This window comes from Panthera tigris, chromosome B2 (genome assembly GCF_018350195.1).
Source record: "Panthera tigris isolate Pti1 chromosome B2, P.tigris_Pti1_mat1.1, whole genome shotgun sequence".
Taxonomy (NCBI): Eukaryota; Metazoa; Chordata; class Mammalia; order Carnivora; family Felidae; genus Panthera; species Panthera tigris.
In genome coordinates, this window is record NC_056664.1 from 138,658,794 (window position 1) to 138,684,948 (window position 26,155).

Consider the following 26,155-nt stretch of genomic DNA (forward strand, 5'->3'; position numbering starts at 1 on the left):
AAGGGGACTGGGGAGGTGAGGCCCAAGAGGACATGTGAGGCAGGATCAGGGAGGACTTGCCCAGTTCAGAGTCTGAAGAATAGGAGGGGCTGTCCATGTTTTGAGCAGACGCGTGGCATCATCTGACCAGGATTTTAAAAGGATCACTGACTATTGAGAACAGGCTGTCCGAGGCCAAGGGTGGGTTGAGGCTTTTGTAGCGATCCAGGTGGGACACGATGGAGCCTTTGCTCACAGTGGCGGCAGTGGAGGTACAGACAACAGAACTTGCTCAGAGATTGGGTGTGGGGTGTCCAGGAAGAAGAGGAAGCAAGGGTGACTCCCAGGTTTGACCTTGAGCGACTGTTAGCAAGGAGTTGCCATCACCCAAGATGGGGAAGCTGTCGATAGAGTGGTTTTGGGGGAAGACCAGGACTTTACTTTGGAACACCTTGTGTTAAGCCTCTATGTTTATAGTGAATATTCCACCTGCTTCCAAAATGGCTTTAAAATGACTTATACTGAAAGGTCATATATAAAATTCCACAAAATTCATCAAAACTAGCAACATAAGGGGAAGGGGGGAGGAGATTTGAATGACATCTTGCCTACTTTAAAGGTTTTCAGGCATAGTATAGGGGCAAAAACATGTTCCTTTATAAGAGAAAACGATGAAGTTTGAAATAGTGCAGCAAATTCTTTTCCTCTGACCCAGTTGGGTTGTGATTGGTTACATCTTATAAATTTATTTCTGATCCTACGGTTCTCAGCTCTGATTATCTGTTTATAAATTGTTCATCCCCATGACATCTTTTAACACGTTAAGAGAAAATATGACCAAGTTCACATTATCCAATTTTATGACTTGTGAGTAGCTCTGGGAAAAGTTACTTGGAAAGAAACACGAGAAATTGTTAGAAGAATTATTTTGTGTCCTTTGTGCGGAGGCCTGACCAGCCGCCCCTGGAGAGCGGGCAGACGTGGGACCGCGTAGAACAGTGTGCAGAATGCTCCTTCCTCCCAAATCTCTCAACGGGCTTCCTATAGAATCTGGAATTTCCAGGGAAGCACTGAGCAGCTTCTAAACATGGCTGTTTTCAGCTTTTTTACATTTACCTTCCCAACGCTAATTACTCCTAGATTGTCATCGGGGAATTTAATTCTGACTTTAGTGTTTCGGTTGGTAAATGACCCTGTCACACTTCTGTGAAGTGGAAGCACTTTTGCATAGTAGTGTTAGCAACGTTATTTGAATGTCTGTTGAATTGTGTCATTCAGATGTTACAGAAACGAGGGGGAAGAGGCTGAAAAATGCTGATAAGAAGCCTAGGTTTCATAAGCTTAATACCTGTGCCCCAGAAATGCCAGTCATCAGGTGTGCCCCAGCCAGGGAGCCCGTAGTGCCACACGGATGTCCTTTAATCTCCAGTAGGCCAGTATGTGTTCACTGGGGAAGCAGAAGATTAAGGTATGTGGCAGGTGACTATGAACAGACATGTTATAATTTGTTAAGATCTCTGGGAATACAAGTCTTCACAGAACCCACAAACTCAGTCTTCACGCTTTTGGGATTGTATTCTGTGAGAAGTAGGGGGCTGCCCACCCGTCACCTTGGGGGATTGCGGACTCTTCCTCTTTTGAACTTGGTATTTCTGATATGGCAGTTATGACTTATTGCCTTGCAGTATCACTGTGTACTTAATGTAATTTATCTACTAGCTTGAAAATCCCTTGAGAAACAGAGACCTTGACGAATACCAAGATTCTTAAGACATGGAAGCCAGCACGGTTCTTGGGAACAGCAGGTGTGTCCCTCAAATATCTATTAAGTGAAAGTAAGGTTCGTAGGAGTCTCTTAATGTGAAGTAAAGGAGGTGTTCCTGAGAGTGGGTTCTGGGGGATAAAAAGAATCCTGGAGCATTCCTCGAAGCCTCCCAGTTTTCCTCCTTACAAATTTGACTGCAAGGGAGGTGTGCTGGGACTTTCTCAGAGTTCAAGTCTCTGCTCATCTGCACACATGTCTGAGGGGCTCTGGGATGGCCCATGATGCCGTTCACTGAACCATATGCCCCAGCTGCAACGAGTTTGACTGCTTATCTCAGAAGAATGGCTTCCACCCTGGTCTGTGCTGCTCTGTAACTTCCAGGGGCTGATTGGTACCCTTGACATACGATCCTTTTGGCAGATAAACCCAAACCACAACTAAGAGGGAACAGTCTGTGTCACCACTGTAGGTCCATGTGGATAGTGAGATGTGTTTTAAGATGAACATGGGGGTAGTAACATGTCTGCAAGATTGGATCTGCAGTGAGGGGATCTGGATTGTAGCTCCAACCTTGGGCTTGACCTTGGGTGGGTTACTCTAACTCCAGTTCCCTCAACTCTTAAAATGAAGGATCAAACAAAACAATTTAGTGTTTTATTTTGTGTTGTTTTTCTCAGAAACTCAGTTATTTAATAGGCGTAAAGCACCAATTGAAATGACATGGGAATGTGCATTTCTGACAAAAGCTTGCGAAGTGAAAAAAGCAAAGTAATTGATCAAGCATTCCATTTTGGTTTCGCAACAAACCTCATCACCTCTTTAAATAGCATCAGGTTTTGACTGCCCCAGAGAAGGTGTTTGTTAAGGGTTCGTAATGATAGGCTGACTTGAATCTAAAGATCCCAATGAAGTTTAAAAGCCTTAATTACCCCTTACATCACCCTGATGGAGCAGAGATGTGTTATTACCATGTTACTTTCACAGCTGGGTAAATCAAGGCACAGAGACACATTAAACTGCTGGTAACTTGGACAAGGTCATGATCAGTGGTAGGGAGAGAAGTGTATCTTCGTGTTTCTCTGTCTAGGTAGGGGAAAGGCTTTTAACTCCTTTTTTTTTTTTCCTTAAGTTTTTTTAACATTTGTTCATTTTTGAGAAACAGAGTATGAGTGGGGGAGGGGGCAGAGAGAGAGGGAGACACAGAATCTGAAGCAGGCTCCAGGCTCCGAGCTGTCAGCCCAGAGCCCGACACAGGACTTGAACTCAAACTGTGAGATCATGACCTGAGCCACCCAGGCACCCCTCCTTTTAAATATTTGTCTATTAACATACCTACAGAGACTGAAACCTGTGATAACATGTGCTGCAGTAAAACAAATCCAGGTGTTAACTGAATTGGTAATGACCCTCTGTATTATCTGTATTCTTATCTGAAGGCTGGGATGGCGATTTGGAGCACACTGCCTTGTGTTTGGTGCTTCTCACTTTAGGGGAAGGTCACTTGTTCGGTAATAGTTTCACTGTCATCATTCTTAATGTCTTTTTTAATAGTTCACACTGATTTTTGTGACCTTTTCAGTAAAGTGACTGTATATTTTGTGTAGTTCCTTGGCACTCACACAGTGGACTTGAACTCCAATTTCTCTCCTGTAAAATCCACATTAACAGTCTTACCTTCTTTTAAAAAAAAAAAAGTATTTACGTACAAAAAATTCACCTTTAAAGTGTACACATCAGTAGTTTTCAGTATATTCATGGAGTTGCGCAGCCATCACCACTAATTCCAGAATATTTTTGTCATCTCCAGAAGAAACCGTGGACCCATCAGCAGTCACCCCCACCGCCCCTCCCCCCAGCCCCTGACAGCCACTAATCTATTCTCTTTCTGTGGATGTGCCTGTTTCGGCTACTTCACGTAAGTGGAGTTGTATGCCATGTGGCCTGTTGTACCTGACTGCTTTCATTTAGCATGACGTTTTCTAGGTTCGGCCATGTTGTAGCATGAGTCAGTCATGGATTCCCCTTTATGGCTGAGTGGTACTCTGTTTTACCCTCTCGCAGTCCCACCGGGCAATAGCCCTTCCTGGAAGGTGCTCCTCAGGTTTTCTTTCTCCTGTAGCACATCCCCTAATAGAATCGTGGGCATACTCTTGTTAGAAGTTTCCTTTCAGGGGCCTTAAGTACACCTAAGTAGTTTGGAAGGGTTTTGAACTTAAATTCTACTTTATTCAAATTCTTAAGTGTCTGAAATACAGTGGTGTGTATTTGTGGTGTGATTAAGTGTGGCATCTGGGGGTCTTCCTAGCTCTGGCGGATACCAGTTTCTTGTAGAACCGAAACCTTAGCTGGAGATCCCTCTTACCATTGACTGGTTTTCATTAGGGACCCTGATAAGGTACGATGCGAGGCCCTTTGCCTTCTTACCTTGGGTTGCATGCATGCCTCTGTCACAACCATAGCCTGCCTAGAAAATGAGAATGTGGGTATACCTACTTCCCTTCTTGCCCCTTCTCAGAAGGCTCTTCTCCATTATTTGGCCTGGTGGTGGCCTGCAACCCATTCCTGCCCTGAAAACAGCTGCCATTTTCCTGTTCCTTTAAAGGTTCTTTCAGGTGTTGGGGGTAGTTATAATAAGATAATTGACTCGAATCAGGGCAGCCTCCTATTAAGAAACATTTCCTGCCAGTATTTACTTCTCTCTGTCAATCACCAGAGACCTTGCATTGTCAGGAACATCACCAATTGGAATGTGACCTCAAGTGAAATGGATTTGGAAGATTTATGAAATTTACATTTTTTGGCATGCTATTTGCGCTGTGATAGAATTTACTTCTTTGCCAGCTTAACAGTGACATTCAGACAGATGCTTTGATTTTTTTCTTGACACAGGAATAGTAACAATAATGAAATGTAGAGTCCCAGATGTCTTCAGAAAAGCTGATCAATTTTTGTCTGCATCAGAAGTACATAGTGTCGCTGGTGATGTCTTTGTTAATGGTGCAGGAGGCCTTGACTGGCCTTGGAATGCAGTCAACTCAGAGTTGTTTTCTCTCGTTGAATAAAGAGTCCGTCTCTTTCAATTAAATGGTTTTATTTTCATTCTGTTTCACTGACCGATGATGAGCCGTATTTGCCTAGATGACGGAGTACAGCACACGCCGTTAATGCAGAGTGTCATGAGTCACTGCATTTTAAGTAAAAGCATGCGTAAAATTTAGGGAAGTCTGAGTTAATTAAAAATAATGCCATACAAGGTCTGCACATTCAACCTTAAAAGTTGAGAGATTTTTAAGCTTTTCTGTGCAAAGAAACTCAGTGTCCAGTGTGCTCCTGGCTCTGTGAGAAACTGTGTGTTGTGGGCACTAACGCAGAATTTTACAACAGTGGGTCAAGCTTGGAGAAAACACAACATCCATAAGGTGAAGGAGTTCAGTTGGATAATTTCTAAGATTCTCTTCAGGTCTAAAATTTATAGATTTTCTACAAGCTGTTCATTTGTGGACTTATGTGGTAGAAATTCTGAGAAATTAAACAGAAATTGAATAGATTGAGTAGATTAAGAGCATAAATCCCACAAACTATGTTCTCTGAACGTAAGTGGGTGTAAAATTATTAAAAGTCAAAGATGTACAACTGTAATGCCACTGGGGATAATGTAGTTACAAACGTAATAAAACCATTTATTATTTACTTGTAAATTCTTTGATATTATTTTCTAGATTTTTTTTTCAGTCATCTTCATAGAATATTATCTTTCTATTGTTTCCACCTCAGAGGGGGGGGCCTACGGGTTAATGATTCATCAACTGAAACATTTTTGAGCCTAAGATGAGAGTCCCAGTTAAATATGCCACATTATTTATCTGAACATGGTACTGTCTTTTTAATTGCCTTATTTAGCATATTTCATTTTTCTTCAGGAAGCAAGGGAGCTGATATTACCATTGCACCTGCTCTCAGCTGCGTGCCTGTGGTGCATTTTGCCTCCTCTGATGTCACGGACCTTCACAGAGATGAGGTTATAGACCTGGCAACAGGGAGAAGCAGAGATGGTTCTCGGCAGGGGCGGGCGCACTGCCCATCAGTGACATTTTGGAAGTTTAGGGATTCGTTTTGGTTTTCCTAATGAATGGAAGGAACATAGCATTTAGTGGTTGGGGGACGTGGTTGCTGGATGTCCTGCATGTTCGAGTGAATTTCTCACACTGCAGAATTTTTCCCCGGGATATTCGTGTAGGTGAAATACTTGTGTAATTAGCTGAGCCAAGAACTGGCTTCATTTTACAAATGAACGCAAAGTATTTATTTCCCCACATCTGTAGGCTACTTGGAAATTTCTAGACATGCAGCAGACCAGTAAACCAAGGGAAGTTTGTCCTTTATTTGGTCAGAGCTTGGCCAAAAGCTTTGATCGATTTGGAAAATCCGATCACTGATGGCAGCACCTCTTATGCATTTGAATCTACCAAGGCGCACTGCACTGGCTTGGGTCTGTGATGAAGCTGAGATACTCACTGTGATTCTGAATGTAAATGAGATGTCCTTTAATCTCCAGTAGGCCAGTATGTGTTCACTGGGGAAGCAGAAGATTAAGGTATGTGGCAGGTGACTATGAACAGACATGTTATAATTTGTTAAGATCTCTGGGAATACAAGTCTTCACAGAACCCACAAACTCAGTCTTCACGCTTTTGGGATTGTATTCTCACCGATGCACAGCAAAGCCTTGTTTCCTGAGGTGGGCGGAGTTTTGACCTCAGAAAGGGTGGCCCGTGTTCTGTTCCCAGGTAACCGTTTTGCCTTTGTGAGAGGTGCAAAGCTTCAGGAGTGTTCAGCGTTTCAGTTCTGAAGTTTGGTGAATATGTTGAACAGATGACTCAGGATTCACTTGACACCCACTTTTGACACCAGCCGTGTCATTTTCCCCAGCATCCATCTGGCTCCTCCAGGCTCCTTATGCCCGTGCCACGTCTGAGATCTTCGGGGCACTCGAGGTCTCCTTCATCTTTGTACCCCCAGCACTTAGGACATACCTGCTACGTAGCAGGTGCTGTAGACCTCTTCATCATGAATAAACGTCTTGATTTTGTCCTCATTCTTGTGCTTGATACAACTCTTTGGAGATGCTGACACTCCTTATTTACGAGGTAAAGGCAGCAGTAATGGCGACCCGATCCTCTTGCCTAGCTAAGGTGCTATTACACTGTATGGCTTCTGTCACGTCGCTCCTTCTTAGTCTCCTTACGCTCCTCTGTTATTTCTGAATGAAGAGAGGTGTGTCCTCTGAGGGCCTCTTTTCCCCCACACGCTCTGATTGGCCTTACTGGGGTTCTCTCCTTGGTCTCCTTCATGCCTCGCTCTGCCCGTAGCTTCACTGCCGGCTACCACCTGATGACTCCAGACCCACATTCCCACGTGGACTTTCCTGGACGGCCGGACTCCTGACCGTCTCCCGCTGGACGGCCCACATGCATCTCAGACTCAGAGCTGCCACAGCTAAGCTCGTGAGTTCTACTCCTACCCTTCCTGTTGCCCGTCCATCCTGTCACCTGAGGCATAAAACCAGGTCCTGCGCTCTCTCCTTTCCAGATCTCCTTATGTGAAACAGGCAGCAAAGAGGACACCCGTGGGGTCTACCTGCTCAGATTTCTGTGTCCGCTTCCTTTCTTTGCTCTTCCTCTATTGAATATTGAGTTCATTTGGGTCTTTCTACCTTGTACCTGTAGTGTGGCTGTGACTTTCTGACTGTTTTTCTCCCAAAGGCTTGCCCTCTGTCAACCCCTCTGTCACAGGGCACCCTCCCCCCTTCTCCACTGCAGTCACGCTCAACACATTTCCACACGGTGCTAGGCTCTTCCTGTGATTTGCCTTTACTCAGCTGCCTCCTGCTCCTGGAACCCTCTCTCCCCACTGCTCACTGGTCATGATCAGCCTTAAGGACAAATAGATACCTCCAAGATTTAAAGACTCTGCTTACGCAGAGTTTCCTTTGCTATTAAATCTTTCAGGGTCTTTTGCAGAATTAACTTCCTGACTGTCCCCACCGTGTGGACTTTCCTCATATCACGTGTAACGCATCACCTCCTCCAGGGCTGGAAGCTCACCTTAAGCATAGTGATCGCATCTCCTTCATTTTTGTATCCCTAGCACCTAGCACAGTGCCTGGGAAACAGGAAGTGCTCAAAAAGGGAATGTTGAACGGATGGATGAAAAGGTACGTTTGTGCTAAATACACCAGGAACACTGGCTGTTTTTTGTGGTTCTTGTCGGTTGGTCTCCCTTAAACACAGGTGCACACAGCAGCATAATGAGGCAGTGAGGGAGGAACTTTGGGCTCCTTTTGGCTCAGGGACCAATCTTGCTTCCCATGCAGTCCGCCTGCTGGTGCCTGGACTGCCTCTGCGGTGTGGTGTTAGGGGGCTGGAAGGAACAAACCCGAGCATCCCCACCTGTCACTGCTGCCTGAAATTTTCCCAGGGATGTCTCCTGCATCTGTGATCAGCACTGCCTTAGCCAGGCTAACTGACTCCAAAAATAAGTGTGACTTGAGCTATCTGGTTCTTTTCTGGGTAGGGTTCGAATTTTGGAAGAGGTAAAAGGAAGAAGAAATTAGAGCTCCAGAATTCTGTAGACCGTTCAGATATTTTCTTTAGGTCTCCTCTTGTCTTAGAAGCAAGTGCCTGTGTACTGGCTGGTTATATCAGCATGGATCATGGACCAGCATTCCTATGCATGAGTTTTGCCAATTTTCTAGGGCTCCCATAGCTTCTAAAGATCTCCTAGAGACGAGTGTCCTGACTCCCATCGTGCCGGATGGTTTCTTTGTCAACATCTATCTATGCCTGGTCAGCCTAGATCACCTCAGACAGGTTTAAGATCAGTGACATCTTGTTGTAGCTGGGATCAGAAACCATCTGGCTTCACCTGTTTGAGGGGACAATCTACCAAATACAAGAGTTAGAATGGAAACCTGTGTTCTATTTTGACAAAGACTAGTCTCTCTGTCCTTCTTAAATTTGTTAATTTGAGAGCCATTGGAAAGAATTGGGCTTGGCAGGTGTGTATGGCTGTAGGTTGGCAAAGTGCAAGCTCTCCTTAACCTTTGATATTCCTAATCATTACTCTGGAAGTTAACAAAGTTTTGCTGTTCCTTATGGGACTTTCAATTCAGGATAAAATTGTAATTGATGTCAGAAAAAGAAGAATTAAGCTTTCAAATGAGCAAGTTTTGGGGTGTAATAAGAGTCTGTGATACTGTATCATTGGTTTCCCAAGATAATCCTGGTGATTTTGCCCTCACTTTGCCAAAAAATAGGGAAGTACCAACAATGATCACTGGTGTTTGATTTTTGGTCCAAATAAATTACTCAAGGTCAGAGCTTAGTGAAGTACTGTTTACACAGAAATAGGCAGAGTGACAAGGCATTTAAGTCACTGTTTTTTTTTTTTTAATGTTTCTTTATTTTTGAGAGAGCATATTGGGGAGGGGCAGAGAGAGCAGGACAGGATCCGAAGCAGGCTCTGTGCTGACAGCATTGAGCCCGATGCACGGCTCGAACTCACGAACGGCAGGATCACGACCTGAACCGAAGTCGGATGCTCAACTGACAAGGTCACCCGGGTGCCCCTAAGTCACTGTTTTGATTGGTCATTGGTCACCTTTGACTGAAAGTGGCAGGAGATGTTGCTGCTTCGTTAGTGACAGCCCAGGTCCGTTTCAGAAGACCAGCTTGTGTCGTTAAGGCTCACGGCTGTGTGCTGCCTGCTAGGCTGTTGGTTGCTTTTTCCTTTCATCTCTTTGTTTATCTGAACCCTTACACCAGCCGTTATTATTCTCTGCAAAGGGCCAACTCACTTTTATGTGTGTTTTGTCACTTTCTATGCAGATTTCAGCAACGTCCCTGACATCACAACTGGCCTGAAAAGGAGTCAGACTGATGGTGCCCTGGCCCAGGTTCCCCACGGGGAGAAAACGGGGCAGACGTTCGGGGTAAGATGCTGTCCCAAATCTTAAGAGAGGGACCCGGCCGACAAGGGTGAATTCCCACCTCCACCTGAGGTGGGGAAACAACATAGGGTTATCCGATCCCTAGGTCCACCACCTGAAACAAACATCTGTTTTTGCCTTAAGGGAAATAGTTTCCTTATTTATTCGAAGTGAAGTACGTTAGGACAGACTGACAAAGGAAACTAAGCTCAGGCTTTCTGAAAGTCATGTTTAATGAGTCTCATTTCTTTCCTACTTTTTTTTTTTTTTTTGGCCAAAGATAAATTATTTTTGTAATGTTGTCACTTTGTTGTGGTAAAATATATATATAAGCATAAACTTTTGTATTTTAACCATTTTTAATGTTTATTTTTGAGAGAGAGAGAGAGAGAGAGAGAATGGGAGAGGGGCAGAGAGAGAGGGAGACACAGAATCTCAAGCAGGCTCCAGGCTCTGAGCTGTCAGCATGGAGCCCGATGTGGGGCTTGAACTGATCAACTATGAGATCATGACCTGAGCTGAAGTTGGATGGATGCTTAACCAACTGGGCCACCCAAATACCCTTATTTTAACCATTTTTCAGTGCACACTGCAGTGGTGTTACTTACATAAGGTCACAATATGGGGCAGCCATTACCATTACCCATTTCAGAACTTTCGCATCAGGCCAAACAGAAACTCTGCACCCATTAGACCATATCTCCCATTCACAGCTTCCACACCCCCCACCGCCAACACTGACCCCACGTTGCCTCGATTTCATTTCCTGCATCATTTGCCTGTTCTAAGTCCCTTGTATGAGTGTGACCATACATTATTTGTCCTTTTGTGTCTGGTTTATTTCACTTAGCATGTTTTCAAGTTCATCATGTTGTACCAGGTGTCAGAATTTCACTTCTTTTGAAGGCTGAATTATATTCCATTGTCGTAAATGCTGCATTTTGTGTATTTGTTCATCTGTTGGCAAACATGTGGCTTGTTTCCACTGTTTGACTCTTATGAATAATGCTGCAGTGAAGATTGGTATACAAATATCTGTCTGAATCCTTGTTTTCAGTTCTTTTGGATATACATCCAGGAGTGGAATTGCTAGGTCGCCTGGTCATTCTGTTTAGCCTTTTGAGGAACAGCCCACCTGTGTTCTTCAGGGCTGCACCATTTTCCATGACACTGACGGGCACCATGCATGAGGGTTCTAATTTCTCTGTATCCTCGCTGACACTTGTCATATTCCATGCCTTTCCTACATTTGTGTGTGTGTGTGTGTGTGTGTGTGTGTGTGTGTGTGTGTGTGTGAGAGAGAGAGAGAGAGAGAGAGAGCGCGCACGTGTGCACAGGGGAGGAGCAGAGGAAGAGGGAGAGACAGAACCTTAAGTAGGCTGTATGCTGAGGCTCAGTCTCACAACCCTGGGATCATGACCTGAGTAGAAATCAAGAGTCGGATGCTTAACCGGCCGAGCCACCCAGGCACCCCTCCTACGTTTTCAGTTGTTCATAGACCTCCTTTCAGAAATGGTCCAATTGACATGATCTGTTTTAATACGTAGTCCAGTTTTAGTTGATTTTGACATAACCCTCTTTTCAAATTCTTGCTTTTGTCTTACATGTGAAATAAGAATGGAGCTATATAAGCTATGGCAAATATTAAAATAAAACTTACGTACGGTCTGCTCAGTTAGACTACTACTACTAGGGCCAATCCCTTTGGGGAGCAGCCATGTGGCACACCCTTTGGTGATGGTCACTGTGGAAAAGGGGGTCGGGTTGGAGCCTGCCCGCTTCAGGTGATGGGCTCTCACCTCCCGCCTCTTCTTCCTCTCACCCTCCTTGCACTGGGCCCCCATTCCTGATTCACCTCCTTTGAAGTCTCTCTTCTTGCCGATTCCTCCCATAAAACCCTCAGGTGCCTGTTCTGGTCTGGCTGTGCCTCCAGGATGCAGTTTCTTCTAGCCTGAAATTGTCCACATTTTTAGTCTTAGGTCTCTGTTCTGTCTCTAGTGAGTTATTTACTTTTGGGAACCCGAAATTATAGCTAAGTTATTATTTTTTTTAAGTAATGCCCCCCAGAGCACCAACTGGAAGTGTTTCGATCGCTTTGGCTAAAATTTGTAAATAAACACACACACACACACACACACACACACCCCAAATATTTCTAAAACACTTTAGAAGCCAGGCCGTCTATTTAAGGTAAGTGTGCCTGAGGGGTGCTGGCACAGTGTGGCAGCTTGGGGGAAATCACTTAACACCACGAGGGATAATGATTTCCTCTCTGTCGCAGTCTACTTGAGTTCCATATTCAAGTTCTTAAGAAGGAAATTAAGTTCTTTTTTCAAACTTTATTTTAAGGTTCCATAACATAAATACGCAAAAGTTACCCGCGTGGAGGCTATTCCCAACTCTGTCAGTTAACAACGCCGGTCACAGCTAAACAGAGCGTTTACCAAACGAACATCGGCACGTTAGGTAGAAATTTTAGGAAAAGGAGGAAAGCTGTGGTTCAGCTTGAAACTGGAGCTATCTGAGCTTGGTTGTCATTGCTAACGTGGTTAAAGGAGAAAGCGAAGAACGCAGAAGAAAACAATATGGAAAGAATATGATCGTGGGGAGCCTTGCTGTCAATGGCTTTCAAGCCTGGAGTAACCATCATCTTTCCTTTGTCAGATCTGAAGCCCCTCTACCGGTCTGTCACGATGGATTTCAGTACATTTCTCAACAGCCCTAGTGAAATGCCTGGCAGTTCCTTAGTTCACACGTTCTTTGTCCCTCGGGTGACCATCAAAAGTAACCATTGTGATGTGTATTAGTGAAAAGAAAGTTTTGAATTTGAGAACTAAAAGACACCATCTTCTGTATTCATATTTTCAGCCCCCTGGGAACATCAGGTTATGTCTGAAAGCAGTCTTTTTCTGTTTTCCAGTGGTGGTTGTAGAGTTCTGCGATGTGTGTCCACACATTGGGTGTGGATCTTTTGGGCGTGGCCCAGGCCTGTCCCACGAGTGCCCACGGGAGGTGGTCGATCTCCAGAGAGGAGACCAGCCTCTGTCTCCCTGGCTTCCCGCTCTGGCCCCTCGAGTCTTCTCAGGGGTCATTAACTTCTTTTCAGATTAGACCCTGGTTGAACCCGAGTTGTTTGGGATATTTTACTAATACTATTCTAGACCTTGAAATAAGGAATAATTTCCCTTGAAAAGCAAGTGCAGCCTGGCTTGATGAAGCACAGCTGTAAGTGGGGCTTTTGACAGCCCCACAATTTCTACAAATGGTTCATAATTGATTGCCTTCTTTCTCTTCAAGGGTGCCTATTACTGTCACAGCTCTTTGTGTGCCCTTGTCAACCTCTCCCGTGTGGGGGCTCCTTTTTTTCCCCCCTAGCATTGTTAGCAATTAGCCTGCACTATTGTAATAGTTTGGATTTTGAAAGGAATAAACAGTTTCTCTTTGGGTGAGGGGGTTGAGAGAGTTTCTGGGTTGTTCTGGGAGCTTGAGGTGTGTTAAGCAGTCCCTGCAGAAATACTGCCTGTGTTCCGTTTCCCTCTCTCTGAGCTGACTCTGAAACTGTGGTACTTTGCGGCTCCGTGGGCTCTGAGTGTGCCCTAACCCGGCGTCTGCCTAGAGCCTGCAGGCTGGGCACCGGGTGGGAATCTAGAAGAAGGGGGGTGAGCTTCCCCAGCCGGCAGCGCTGCCTCGGAGGAAGAGCTTGGTGGCGCTAGGACGTCCTTGCGAATGTGACTTGGAACAACAGTTTGGGAGGGAGAGAGCAGAGGGAGAGAACGTGCCTCTTCCTCATTTCCCAACGGCAGGCAGACCGTAGATGCAATTGCTTCTCCCAGAGGGAGCAGGTTTCTTTGAACTTTTCCTTCCGATGCACAGCGTGTAAGTAAGCGAGGGCTTTGATCTCAGGGGGTGGATTCTGATCCAAGTGTGGGCTCGCTTGCATGCTTTCCTTTTTCTGTGTCTTGAAAGTTGATTTTAGTCTAACATGTCTATAGATTGGTAGGCGGATGAGCAGACATGCCTTTCTTTCCAGAAGGGATCTGACTGTAATCTTGAAACACTCTTTACAGCTAAGGATGCGGAAATTTCTTTAGGGTTCTAGGGTTTCCGTGGCATCGTCGACTTTTCCCTTCTCGTTCCTATGTGGCAAGGGTTTTTCAGTGGATATCCGAAGTAGTTTTGTCCTTTTGAATCATGTCAGAAAGCCCGGAAATTCCACATATTTGCTCTGTAAAATCCGCCTGACAAGAGACAGGAATAATTTAAGGACGGTAAATAATTTTATGCTTTGTGAGATTTCCTTGGAGCAAAGCACACTGCTCGTATTGGACTTCACGCTGTACAAGAAAATCCACAAAACTGAAACCATTTTCTGTGAGGTAAGCGGAGTTTTGACTTTAGTTATTCCTGATTAAATATATTTTTTTCCCCAGCCTTTTAGAAGAATTTTATGTAATCACCTAGTGCAGCTTTGACAGTGATTATTTTTGCAGTTCGTAGGCGTTGTGTTGATAGAACAGAGAGCATTTGGGAATCTGCAGATACACAGCGTGACGACTGTGTTGTCCTCTTTGCAATTTAATAATGCTCAAGGTCTATTGTGTCCTTTCATTTGTGCAAGGTGGGAAAAAAGGGACATGCACTAATGGTTAGGTTTCACAACGCAGCAGGAACATAATTTGCATTTAATATTTAAGGCCTGCTCACCCACTTAGCTTAACCTTTTGAGTTTTTTGCGTGAATTCCTTTTAGGAGCTTGCCTATCTGAGAGGCTAGCGGAAAAGGTTATTGGACAACACATGATTTGTTTTCTAGCACTCTCGAGTTGTACGTCTTTCTTACTTTCCTTTGAGTCTCTTGCATTATTTCAAGAGATGTTTTAGTTAAAAAGTGAAATTAAAGTATAATTTATTTATAAGTTGTGGTCTTTCTACATGGTGGCTATTCAGTGGATTAGGATGATCATCACCTTTTTTAAAGAACTGAACGTACCTCTTTCTAAATGCACGTTACCTGACATAATCCCCGTATGAACGAACAGAATGATAGCATCTTCCAAGCAAGGCCCATCGTCCCCGAAAATGACTTGGGGTCTGACGGTCTCCAGTGGGGAGACGATCATCTTGCACAGAGAATAAATCCAGGCAGGCAGTGGTACCAGACCTGATGGTTGGAAACCTGACTCTACATTCCGGTCCACCAGGCTGTACCGCTGCATGACCCCGGGGCAAGGGACCCAACCGTTCTCTGCCTCTGTGTCCTCACTCGTGGGCAAAAATAACAATGCCACCAGCCCTGTGTTGTTGAGTGGATTCTGCACCATCACGGCACACGTGTGAGAGATTGTTAGGCTAAGGGGTCCTTCCTGCTGTGTCTCAGGCACGTACGGGGTTCGGAATGCTCTCTCATTCTGTGCGCCTCACACGCCACTTGCCCATCTCAGCTGCTACCCGGACTTCCCGAAGCGAGTGTCGGGTGGTCACATCCCGTTGAGCTGTGCTAGGAGATAGAAAAGAATTGGAAACCGAGGGCTTGGCAGCTGGGTCCTCTTAGCTGTCTGTCACTTGCACAAAGACGAAGCCCGCCCACCTTTGAGCTGGCGTTTCTTACTCAGAGTGCTAGGCTTCAAATGATTCAACAAAATAGTATATATTAGGTCTGCCTTTCTCTTCAGCGGGAGTGGGCCGTGAATACCGCGAGGCTAAGTGAAGCCCGAGGCACGGCCCGTCCAGGAGGTCTTACAAACTCGGGCCTTTTGGAGGAGAGGTGTCTCTTCAGGGCACAGAGAGGTGCCAAGGGTACAGGCTAAAAAGGGTCAAGTTGAGCTGAGTTTTCTGCCCAGCTCTCAAACACACTGTTCTGCGTTTCTGACACCATACATCCGTTTGGCCGGGACTTGGCAACTTGGTGGATTTGTTGGAAGCAACTATGCTTAGTTTTCTTGGGAGTCTCAAAGGCCATTTGATCTCTCTAGCGCCCATTGGCTTTTTTTGGTTGACTATCTTTCTAGCTCCAGGGTATTAGCACCCTGCTCTTGGTCTGTTCTGATCATTAGGGCTGGTACGTCATGAAGATGCCAACTCTTTCCCTGGGTGTGGCGGGAAGGGACATCCCTGCCGCATGAAACACACAAGAGCCCTGTCGTCTTTGTTGCCAGGGATCACTTATGTGCTCTATTCAGCCATTAGAGATGTCACCCTCAGTGTTGGATGCGAGAGAGAGAAAGAGAGAGAGAGGGGAGAGAGGGAGAGGAAGAAAGAAAATCCAGTCCCAGCTCAGGGTGCAGGGAGGCTGACAGTGGGAGGCCGGCAGCCGGAAGTGGGGTGGCATCGAGAACCAGAAGTGAACCCTCTGACCCAGTGGCTTCATGGCAGGCAGTTGGGGCCGGGAGAGCTCGTCCAGGGGGTCACAGGACAAACAGTGGGGTCAACAAGTAGGCAGTGGGAAGAAATCTTGCTGGTGTTGACTTCTCCCCACTCTCTGCCACAAGCTGCCAGCTGCCATCATGGCAGGGGGAGGCGGTGGGTGGGTCCTAAAGGGGTTTGTGCTGGGCCAGTGTGTCTCTGGGCACCAGCCAGCAAACTGGGAAGTAGGAAGGCGGCCGTTGCCATTGGCAGAGCTGTGGGCTCACTGGAGCCAGCAACATGGTGGTGTCCAATGAGCACTCGGCTGTCTGGGCCTTTGCCAGGGAGACCCTGGAAGCTCAGGGGCCAAGGCTGCCTGTCGGGTGAGGCTTGGCCGGGGTGTGGGGGCCACAGGGAGCCATACTTGCGTGCCCTGTGTTGGCCTAGAGTACGTTCGTTCCGGCAGCAGGCTGTGTGGAACCCAGGAAGCTGGTCTGGAAGCCAGGCTGTAGGATGTTAGCTCTCTCTGGAGGTTGGCCTGGGGCTGGCCACGCCCCTCTTGCTCTTCTGTCCCGGCATCTGTGCTGTGGGCACAACGGCACCTGACTCCAGTGAGGCTGTTTAGTCCCTGTCTTCCCCCTCCCTTCTCGTTAATGTGACTGGTTTCACTTCCAGACTCTTCCTTCCTTTCTCTTCCTGTTTACCACCTCCCACCCCCAGCCCTTTCCTTCCTGCCTCTCTCAGGCCCCTGCTTCCTCATTCTCCTCCAGACTTCACCTTTCGTCCCGGTCTTAATGGGAACAAGAAAGCGTTGTCCCGGGGAGTCACCCTGGGAGTCGCACAGGGAGGGAGGAAGGAGGAGGAAGTTGCTAGGAGGCCATGCCCGCGCCACAGTGAGAATCAGCCCGCGGGCGGGTGGGCTGGTCGGGTAGAAGTGGCTCTGGAATGAACTGGCGGCGGAAGCAGCCCCAGTGCTGAAGCGATAATTACACCCCTTCCTCACGCTGCCGGGTCCGTGACTCACAGGAAGGTGCCTCGAGACTCCCCAGAGCCGCAGGCCCCCTCGTGGGCTTGCGTGCTGCAGACATGACCCTGGCTCGCCACGTTGGTTTCTGGTGCAGACCTCTCCCTGCCCTTCCTCTCCTTAAACAGCAGGGGCTGGGAGTTTGCCCCCATCCTCTCCGAGAGGAGACCGTAAGAGGGTGTGTTCGACCTTTCCGAGGCAAGCAAAGGCCCATGTCCAAAGAGCAGCCAGCCTGCTTCCCTGTATCTTGGGTGGCGGAAAGGGACCCGCAGCCGTGCTCCTGGGAACCTCCCCTTGGGCCTGGCCTGCCAGGACTGCAGTGGGTGGCAGGTTCCCTGTGGCCCATGGTGGTTGCAGAGCGGGTCATACGCTCTTGGATATGGTCACGGAGGACAGGTTGTCCTGTTCCTTTGCCTTCATCCTCTGCCTCCATGGTGTTCAGCCGTCCGTTTCTCCTTCTTTCTTTTCCTTCTAGGCTTCCTGGATTGGAGACAGAATAATTTCAGAATAATCTCCCCCCTTTTTAAGTTTGTTTATTTGTTTTGAGAGAGAGAGAGAGAGTGAGCAAGCACGCAGGGTAGGGGCAGAGAGAGAGAGGGAGAGAGAGAATCCCCAGCAGGCTCCACATTGTCAGCACAGACCCTGATGCAGGGCTCAAACTCACGAACTGTGAGATCATGACCTGAGCCAAAATCAAGAATCAGACGCTTGACTGCTGAGCCACCCAGGCGCCCTTTATCCCCCATTTTGGAGGAGAAGAAAGCAGGGAGTCTGAGCAGAGAGTCTCAGGCCAAACCCTGCTTTCAATCAACACCATTTGCAGACTCCTGCATGTTCTCAGGGGAGGCCCTCTGGACTTGGCTGGTCTCAGAAGAAGAGCACGTGGGGTTGGCCCCAAGTCTCACGTGGCAATCCTTTTTCCTTGGAGAGGTCATCAGACTCCTTACATCTGTGTCCTGGCGGGTAGGTCTACCAGCTGTGGAGGCCCATCCTGGCTCTGTCTGTCTGTCTGCCTCAGCACCTGATCTGAAGCAGTCTTTTGCTTGATACAGCCTTTTCTCCTCCTCAACACAGAGAGACACTTAAAAGAAAAATAGATTCTGGAAGAACCCAGTTAGAATTAACACTGGTTAATTACATTGTCCTTTTCGCAGTAACTCAAGTTAAAACCTGTAAGATGTCTGGAGGTTTAAAGTAACGGAAAGTAAAGTTGAGGATGGTTAGGGGCTTTATTCCCACGTCCACGCTACGCTTTTCCTCTCTTAACCTGGTTGAGAAAAATTACTTGGGGCGGATCGTTGAGCAGCTGACAAAAGTGATGGACCCTCAGGAAATCGCTCATGTCCTTGAGAAGCCGCCCGTGTGCACTTCTGGGGAGTTCGCTCATCTTACGACTCTCGTCCACAGATTTCCCCCCTTAGGACTCTGTGGGCTCTAGGTTCATGATTCTGACTTCGGTGAGCCTCTGAGTAATGTAGCTTCTGTCTTGACTCAACATCATTAACGTTACAGACTTAATTATCAGGTAGTTACAGAATGAGAAGCATTGTGTTTCTTTAGTCAAGTGGCATTTTGAACTCTGTCTTTATCTTCAGGTCTGGTTGGTGAGGCAGGCTTGGCAATATTAATGCCTCGTTATCTGTGTGCTGAGAGACCTTGAGGAACATTACATAACAACCACCCCACCCCAGGTGGCAAAAACTGTGAGGCTGAGACCAAGGAGGGCATTGAATGTGCTGGTTAGACATCCCTACAGTGGTGAATACCAATCGCAACATTATGTGCTGGTGTTCTAACATTTCAGGAGTTCGTTTTCTGTAATTAGTGAAAAAATGTGATTTTTTTTTTGTGGGGGGAGGCATAAATTTAGATCTTGACCCCCAACCCAACATTTTGTGGAACTCGCTTTAGTAAAAAATCAACAGCTGTCTGTGAGACCAGAGGGGTGGTTACATGCCTAGCTCAGGGCATGATCAGACAGCAGAGGATCCCGTGGTTTCCCCAAGGGCACCGAAGGAACTTCACCTTGACCCCGTCACGTCAGCCAGCCTGCAAAGTCATACTGCTCACCGCTTTCCTTGTCTTTGGAAGGAATAAGAGCCACAGTTATCTAATTTTGGCTGCCCATTCTTGGGGCACCACGAGGCTTACCTGTCTTACCTTCAGTATTTACCAAGAATGGGGGTTGGCATAACGTCACCTACTTGTTTAATCATTTGTTGGGATCTCCTCCAGAAAGGCATTCCCACATGTCAGTCATTGGTGAGAGGCCCGAGACGTCCTGTTATGCCTTTGTTACGTGTCTTGTGTGTGAGACGCTGCAGTCCGGTGAGGACCTCGCTTGTGCTGCACGAACGCAAATGTGTCTGAGTCTCTGTGCTTTCTTTTCGCGCCTTTGTTACTTACAGCAGATTCTCACCTTTTGATGATGTCCCAGCCCCACACGGTAGCTGCTTTTGCTTGTTGGAAAAGTTCTGAGAAGTTGTGAGTCATTTTGCAATTTCCTCTGTAGTGTCAGCTCAGAGGTGACTTAGTCCCACTGTGGTAGGGGCGAGGCGCTGAGGGGGGAGAGGTTTTGGGGGACCCTGCTGGGAACACTTCACCCCCTCAACGGCCTCTAACTGCCCAGAGGAAAGCTTGGATTATTCATTTCGCAGATCAGTCTCCTGCTATTCTTGATAATAACACGAAGGACCAGGCAACAAAATATATTCGTCACTAATGTGGGAGACAGGAGAAAACCGAAGGCGTGGTTTTCAAGGCGCCCCCGATCTGTCTTTTGTCCTCTCCATTCTTCTGTTTGTTGTCACGCCTCCTTCTCCCTTTTTTGTTTATTCAGCCTCCAATGAATGCATCCCTCCTCCTCCATGACTCACCGTCCTTCATACTGATTTTTTTTTTTTTTCCTGCCATCTAAGTTCTCTTGTGTTTTCAGAACACAGATGTCAGATGAGGAAGCTCTTAGATGTGCAGTAGCTTAGAAGGTCCTGGCCTGGCATTTGCAGCGGCTGGGGGTTCCAGCGCCAACCGCTCGGAAACCACAAGCGTGGTGTCACTCGAGTCCTGCCGCCTTGCTACCTCGAGTTGGGTTTGGGATTTTCTAGAATCCAGTTCCTTCACGGTTCATTCTGCTCTGGCACAAGGGGTGGTCAGATGAGAAGACTAGCATCAGCCTGCTGTTCCAGGCACCAGGGTGGGACAGGCTGTCCTCGCTCACCTCTGAGTTGCCTGGCGAGATCTTGAACACATGATTTTATGGATTAGTTTCCAAAATGGAGAGATGATTATCAAACCAATAATCTCAGGTGAGATTTAAAATCAATTTTCTATGTCTGAGGCTTTAAAAAAAAAGTTTTCAATTTATATTCTGTCATGGTCACATTATCTCTGGCATCTTCTGGTTTTGCTTGGGCTCCTGCCTGTCCGTGTACGTTTCCTTAGGCCATCAGCTTGGCGTCTCGCCCAGGGGGACAGGGCTCTGGTTACTTAGGATTGATTGACTTGCATTTTCTAGAAGTTTGATCAAATTGCAGAACTGTCAGGGCACCTGGTGGCTCAGTTGGTTGGGCTCAGGTCACGATCTTGCAGTTTGTGGGTTCAAGCCCCGTGTCCGGCTCTGTGCTGACAGCTCGGAGCCTGGAGCCTGCTTCGGATTCTGTGTCTCCCTCTCTCTTTCCCTCCCCTGCTCACACTCTGGCTTGCACACATTCCCTTCCTCCCTCCCTCCCTCCCTCCCTCTCTCTCTCAGAGATAAATAAACATTAAAAAAATTGAAATTTGCCAAACTGTTTATCAAAAGTAATTGTTGTGTTAGTTTGAATTTTATTACCTCATTTCTATTATTTATTCAGTGTTAGAGTTTAGAGATTGGTTGATGGTAAGGTCTCAGATAAATGTGCATGAGGCAGACAGTGTTCCATATGAGATGATTCATTTGAGGCCCTGTCAATAAGATACAATCCAGAGTAATGTGACGGACTTGATTATAAGGCTGCTTATTACATCTAGCAAAAAAAAAAAGGGGGGGTGGCAAGTGGGTTGTGTCTGTGCTCACTCAGGGCACGTAGCATTTGGCAATATCCATGCCTGAGAAAGGTGGTCAGTGTATTAACAGGTAATTTACCTTTTATATTTTTTACGATTTTTCTTCCAAAAGCTACACTTGTTTTAGAAACCAGATTCCAAGTATTATTTTCAGCCAAGTATTAGAACTGAAAATCCAGGCCTTCGTAAGCACAAAAGGGATTTATGTGGTGGGTTTCAGGTAAGTCATGATGCCTGGACCCTCCCTCCCTACGCCCCACACCATTCTTCATAAGTGACTAAGGGTCATCCTTGACCCATGCAACCTGCTGAAACAGCAGTCGGTAGAGGTCCGTGTCGCTGTTAAAGGGTCACAAAGGCACCAGCCGCTGGAGCGCGTGACAAGAGCTGGCTGCTTTCCTCCTGAAGCTGTGGTGGGGGTCGTGCGATGTCGCTCAGTCCAGGCAGCCGCCTGGTTTGCTGTGCAGTAAGAGATCGTAGTTGGTGAAGTTTTAGTGCACCAGAAAGCTTTTTAAGAATTCACAATTTGTCTGTATCAAATTCCCGCAGGCAGTAGCCCCCTTCGTTCTGCCAAGCCAGCGCACATACTCCCTTCTGCCTGTCCCAGAAAGAGAGAGTGTTCCAGGGCAGCAGCAAGCACGCTGGCTGTTTGGTGCGCCCTTCACTCAGTGGCTGAGTGTTATTGCTGTCGCCTGTCGTGGACTCTGTCCCCATGGCCAAGGCTATCCCAGACAGCATATTTGCAGTTTACATTTGGAGAGCGGGGTATCTCAGAGATGAGATTCACGAGAAGGATTTCATCTGTTGCTGTGCTAAGGTGGGATAGAAAGTCGATGTTCGCGTCCTCATTTGCTATGGCTGGGCCAGGCGGGAAGTGGAACGGCCATGGGACCCGCGTGCTGCGGCCTCCCTCACTTGCTGGTGGGTGGGCTTCCGGGAAGTTGCCTCCCCCCCGAGTCCCTATATCCTCATTTGTTAAAAAGAACAAGACTAGATCTTCCGTGACAGTTTCGAGGAGGCGAAATTAACAAGGAGCCATGCCTGAGAAATAGTTTTGTAAACTTCAAGGGGTGCTAAGTAAAAGAGTGTTAGGGGGACTACTTACCGTCGGCTCTGTTCGTCTGCGTTGCCGTGAAGTCCCCTGCAACCCCTCCCCCCCCCACACACACACCCTTGTGGACACGGGCCTCTGAAGGTAGGCAGACCCGAGGCTAATGGTCCAAAAGAAGATAGAGCAAGCCAACCAGATGATACAACTTGGGGATGCAACCCTAAGGCGGTCCAGAAGCCAAGGTGCTCAAGGAATGTGCCGGAGTGGGTGCAACCACGTTACAGTTTACTGAGCCCCTTAGAACTGCTTGCACAGCTGAGGGCCTGGTCGGCAGCTAGGAACCAGGTGCTACCCTACTTCTTCTTCTAGGTTAGGCAACCAGGAACCCACGTAGATGGCAACCGGAAAGAAAATAACTTTTTTAGGGAACCCCAGAAGAGGGGAGAGGCCTCAGCTGGGGGAGAGTCTGGTCTTAGGTTGTTGGGCAAGAACTGTCCCCGGCAAAGCCAGACACCAGCCTAAACCGTCAACCCCGAATGTGTGCGATGTCCCTCTCTCAGGATTCAGCTGCATTGTCCTCTTTCATTTATCATGTAGACTTGACTTGCCTGGAAAATTGGCAGCTGACGAATTTATCAAAGCTTTAGTTGGTCAAGACTGTGATTACAATTGGCGTTTATACTGATGCATTTTTTTTTTTTCCTTCAAATCCAGTGATAGAGAAAAAAAATCTCTACTCGGGAAATCCTCAGAATATGTAACACTTAAAGACCTTTCCTGCAAAACTGCTTCAATAATATATTATCAGTTGCCAAGAATAAAGTCAGAGACCTAGCTCTCGAATGGAAATGTTGTGTTTGGGAAAACAGGCAGGAAACACAGAAACCGACTAGAATGTTCGGTGAAGACCTTAACCGCTGAAGGAAGAGTTAGGGTAGATACACAAGTTTAAACTAATTTATGTGATTGCCAGAATGAAAGTAGGCTGTGACAGAATACTGAAGGAAGAGACTAGAAGTGGAACTGAGCCAGAAATCAGTACTTCTGGGTGGGAATGTGGGTGAGGGCAGTATTGGTAGGAAACAACTCCTCGTTAAGTATGTATTTTCCAAAAAAAAAAAAAAAAAAAAAATTCGCTGAAAGGCATTGGTTTAGAGACTTCTTTAACCAGATAAACATATTTAGAAATAATGTTAAATGATACAGTCACAGAAAGAATTTAAATTCAGGTCTAAATGCCCCAAGTCACAGGAAAGGCAAACAGGAAAACATCTCAGCCATCGAAAAGCAACACAAAATAAAGCAAAAACCAGTAAGATAATTTGAGTCCTTTTTCAGAGCCCTGCACCTGAGCCAGGAGACCATGCAGGTGTTTTGTTGTGTTTTGGAACACAGTTGAAAGCATAGGATGTAAGAGGGTTTATGTTGCACGTGAATTAAGATGTCATGTACTGTTCAAAAATAACATCGAAGTCATTTTTTAAATTTATACTTGACTCACTAAAAATTTTCAGAATAGTTTTATAGGGTATGTTGAGTTTCAATTAAGGCTGATTTCAGAAGAATCTTTTGATCTGGGTGCATCTCTCTATATCAGGAGTTGGCAAACTTTCCCGGTGAAGGGTCAGATAGTAAATATCTGAGGCATTTCAGGGTAGAAGCAGCCATAGATGATGGACAGGTGAATGAACGTGGCTGAGTGCTAATAAAACTTGATCTACAGCAGTGGATGGAGGGCTAGGTTGGCCCAATGGCCTTAGTTTGCTGACCTTTGTTCTGATGATCCATCCACCCTTCCTTCACCTGTCTGTTTGGAATGGGGTTATTGAAGTCTCTTTTATTTTTTAAATAAAATAAAAAAAATTAAATTTTAATTAAATTTAATTAAAACTTTTAATTAAAGAGAGAGAGAGACAGAATCTGAAGCAGGCTCCAGGCTCTGAGCTGTCAGCACAGAGCCCGATGTGGGGCTCGAACTCAACGAACCGCGAGATCATGACGTGAGCCGAAGTCAGACACCCAACTGACTGAGCCACCCAGGCGCCCCCACCGGCTCCGTATTTTTGCATTCAGAAGTCAAGAAGTCCTGGCCCACATGCATCTGCCTTGATGAGCAGTTTTAACTGTACATCGGACGTAGGCCATAGCTTGCTTTCTGGGTGAAAACTGGGAAAGCGAAAACGCAGTGCCCGGCCAGGATATATTAGATCGGATGAGCCGTTCTGTGTAAACTGCTTATGGGTGATAGTGACATGCCCCGGAGTTTATGTGCAGCGGGTGCCCGGTGGTGTAGGGGTGCTGCCCTAGCCCTTGAGACGTCCTTGGCAGAGACCGCACATCGTACTCATTCCTGTTAAATGAGGAAACGGAGCAGAAGGCAGCAGTGTCTCAGGGGCAGGGCTCTGTCCCCTGGAAGCCACTGCCTGGGAGCCCCAGTCTCTCCGTGGGCTCTGCCCTCACGAGTGCCGCCCGCACTGGGTTTCTACTCTTGGTGCGCGCACGTGTCACACAGATGTGCCGCCCGCCTGTCCTGGGATGTTTGCACAAACTTGGCTTCTCCTCCACCGGCTGTGGAAGGTGCAGGCCCTGCCGGGCCGTCTGGGTGGCCCTGTTTGGTTTCCCGGAGCCCTTCCGTAGGTGGGAAATGCTGTGTGTCCCCTGCCTCCCTCTTTCCTCCTCCATGATCCTCACGCCTCTCTCTGCCCTTCCCCCGACTCCTCCTCCTCCTCCTCCTCCTCCTCCTCCTCCTCCTCCTCCTCAGGAAGGTCCAGGCTTTCATGTTGGGGGGTCAGGGCTGCACCCTCAGCACCTAGAGCAGAGCGTGTCTGGCAGAGGCTCCACAAGACAGTGCTGCCGTCGTGAAGGGTGGTTTTTGTGGCCCTTCCTTCAGGGGATTCAGAGGACGTGTATTCTTCTGTACTCCTGACAATAGCAAAACTTGGCCAGTTCAACTCCCTGTGCAGATGTTCACTTTTATCGAACCCTGGTCTTTATCCCTCGTACTGTGCTAAGTATTTTTACGCTTTACCTCATTGACTGGTCACCAGGACCCTATGACATGTGATCCCTGCTTTCCAGGCGAGTACCCTGAGTCCAGGGGGGATCAGTCACGGCCACACAGCTGGGAGCCGCCCTGGCCGGGGTTGCATCTCCAGAGCCTGTGTGCTTAAGCCTCCAGTCTTGGGCAGAGTAACTGTTCTGGAAATCTCGGTCCAGCGCATGCTCTGAGGCCCTTGGCCTGAGCTTTGCCCGTACAGCGGGGTGATGCAAAGGGGCACGGGGGTGATGGGCTGCCTCGCGGGGGTGCACGCTCCCCAGTCTTCAGTGCCACCACGACCGCTACCTTGCCATCCCCCGTAAGGTGGCAGGGATTGCCACTGTGTCACGGCACGTCACCCTGCCCGCCCCTGAGGTCCAGCCCCCTGCCTGGCCGTGACCGTCTGGCCACGCTGTACTGGCCTGCAGTTGCTGGCGCGCTCCGTGCTCCTTCTGGCCCCAAACTTGGTGTGGTTCAGAGAACTTGTTTGTCCGTGAGCGCGTGGGGTCAGGGTTCGCTCCGACCCGGGCAGGTCTCTGTTCTGTCTCCGCAGGACCTACTCTTTGGGCACCAGTCATCGCGCATTGCTCGCTCAGAGCGCGCCCAGCCAGCCTTGGGGCCCTGCGAGCGGAGTGACTGTGTCGTCTGTTCATCACCGTGTCCAAAGAAACAGAACCCTCCGAGCCTTTGCAACCGCAGATCAGTTTTTTAAAGTGACAGGAAAGGAGTCCATTCATTAAAAATACTTAAAAAATTAAACCACTGTAAAAGGGAAAATTGAAATGAGCCAAAGGATAAAAATATCTTGGTTAACACTGCATTTGTGATATATATCATTCCATTTTTAGGAAATCTATGCACGTATGTTCGTAGTAATCTCCATGAGGAGCTACTTTCCAAAATGCAGGCCTGCTTTCTGCCCTTTGC

At 47.3% G+C, this 26,155-nt stretch overlaps 1 protein-coding gene across 1 annotated transcript in view; it reads left to right on the forward strand.

The window, feature by feature from the left end:
- The window catches only part of TIAM2 (TIAM Rac1 associated GEF 2), a 188,576-nt gene that overhangs the window by 139,008 nt on the left and 23,413 nt on the right, over positions 1–26,155 (forward strand). The window contains 1 exon segment of the mRNA XM_042987371.1: positions 9,631–9,734. Within this exon segment, the coding sequence (XP_042843305.1) occupies positions 9,631–9,734 (104 nt within the window).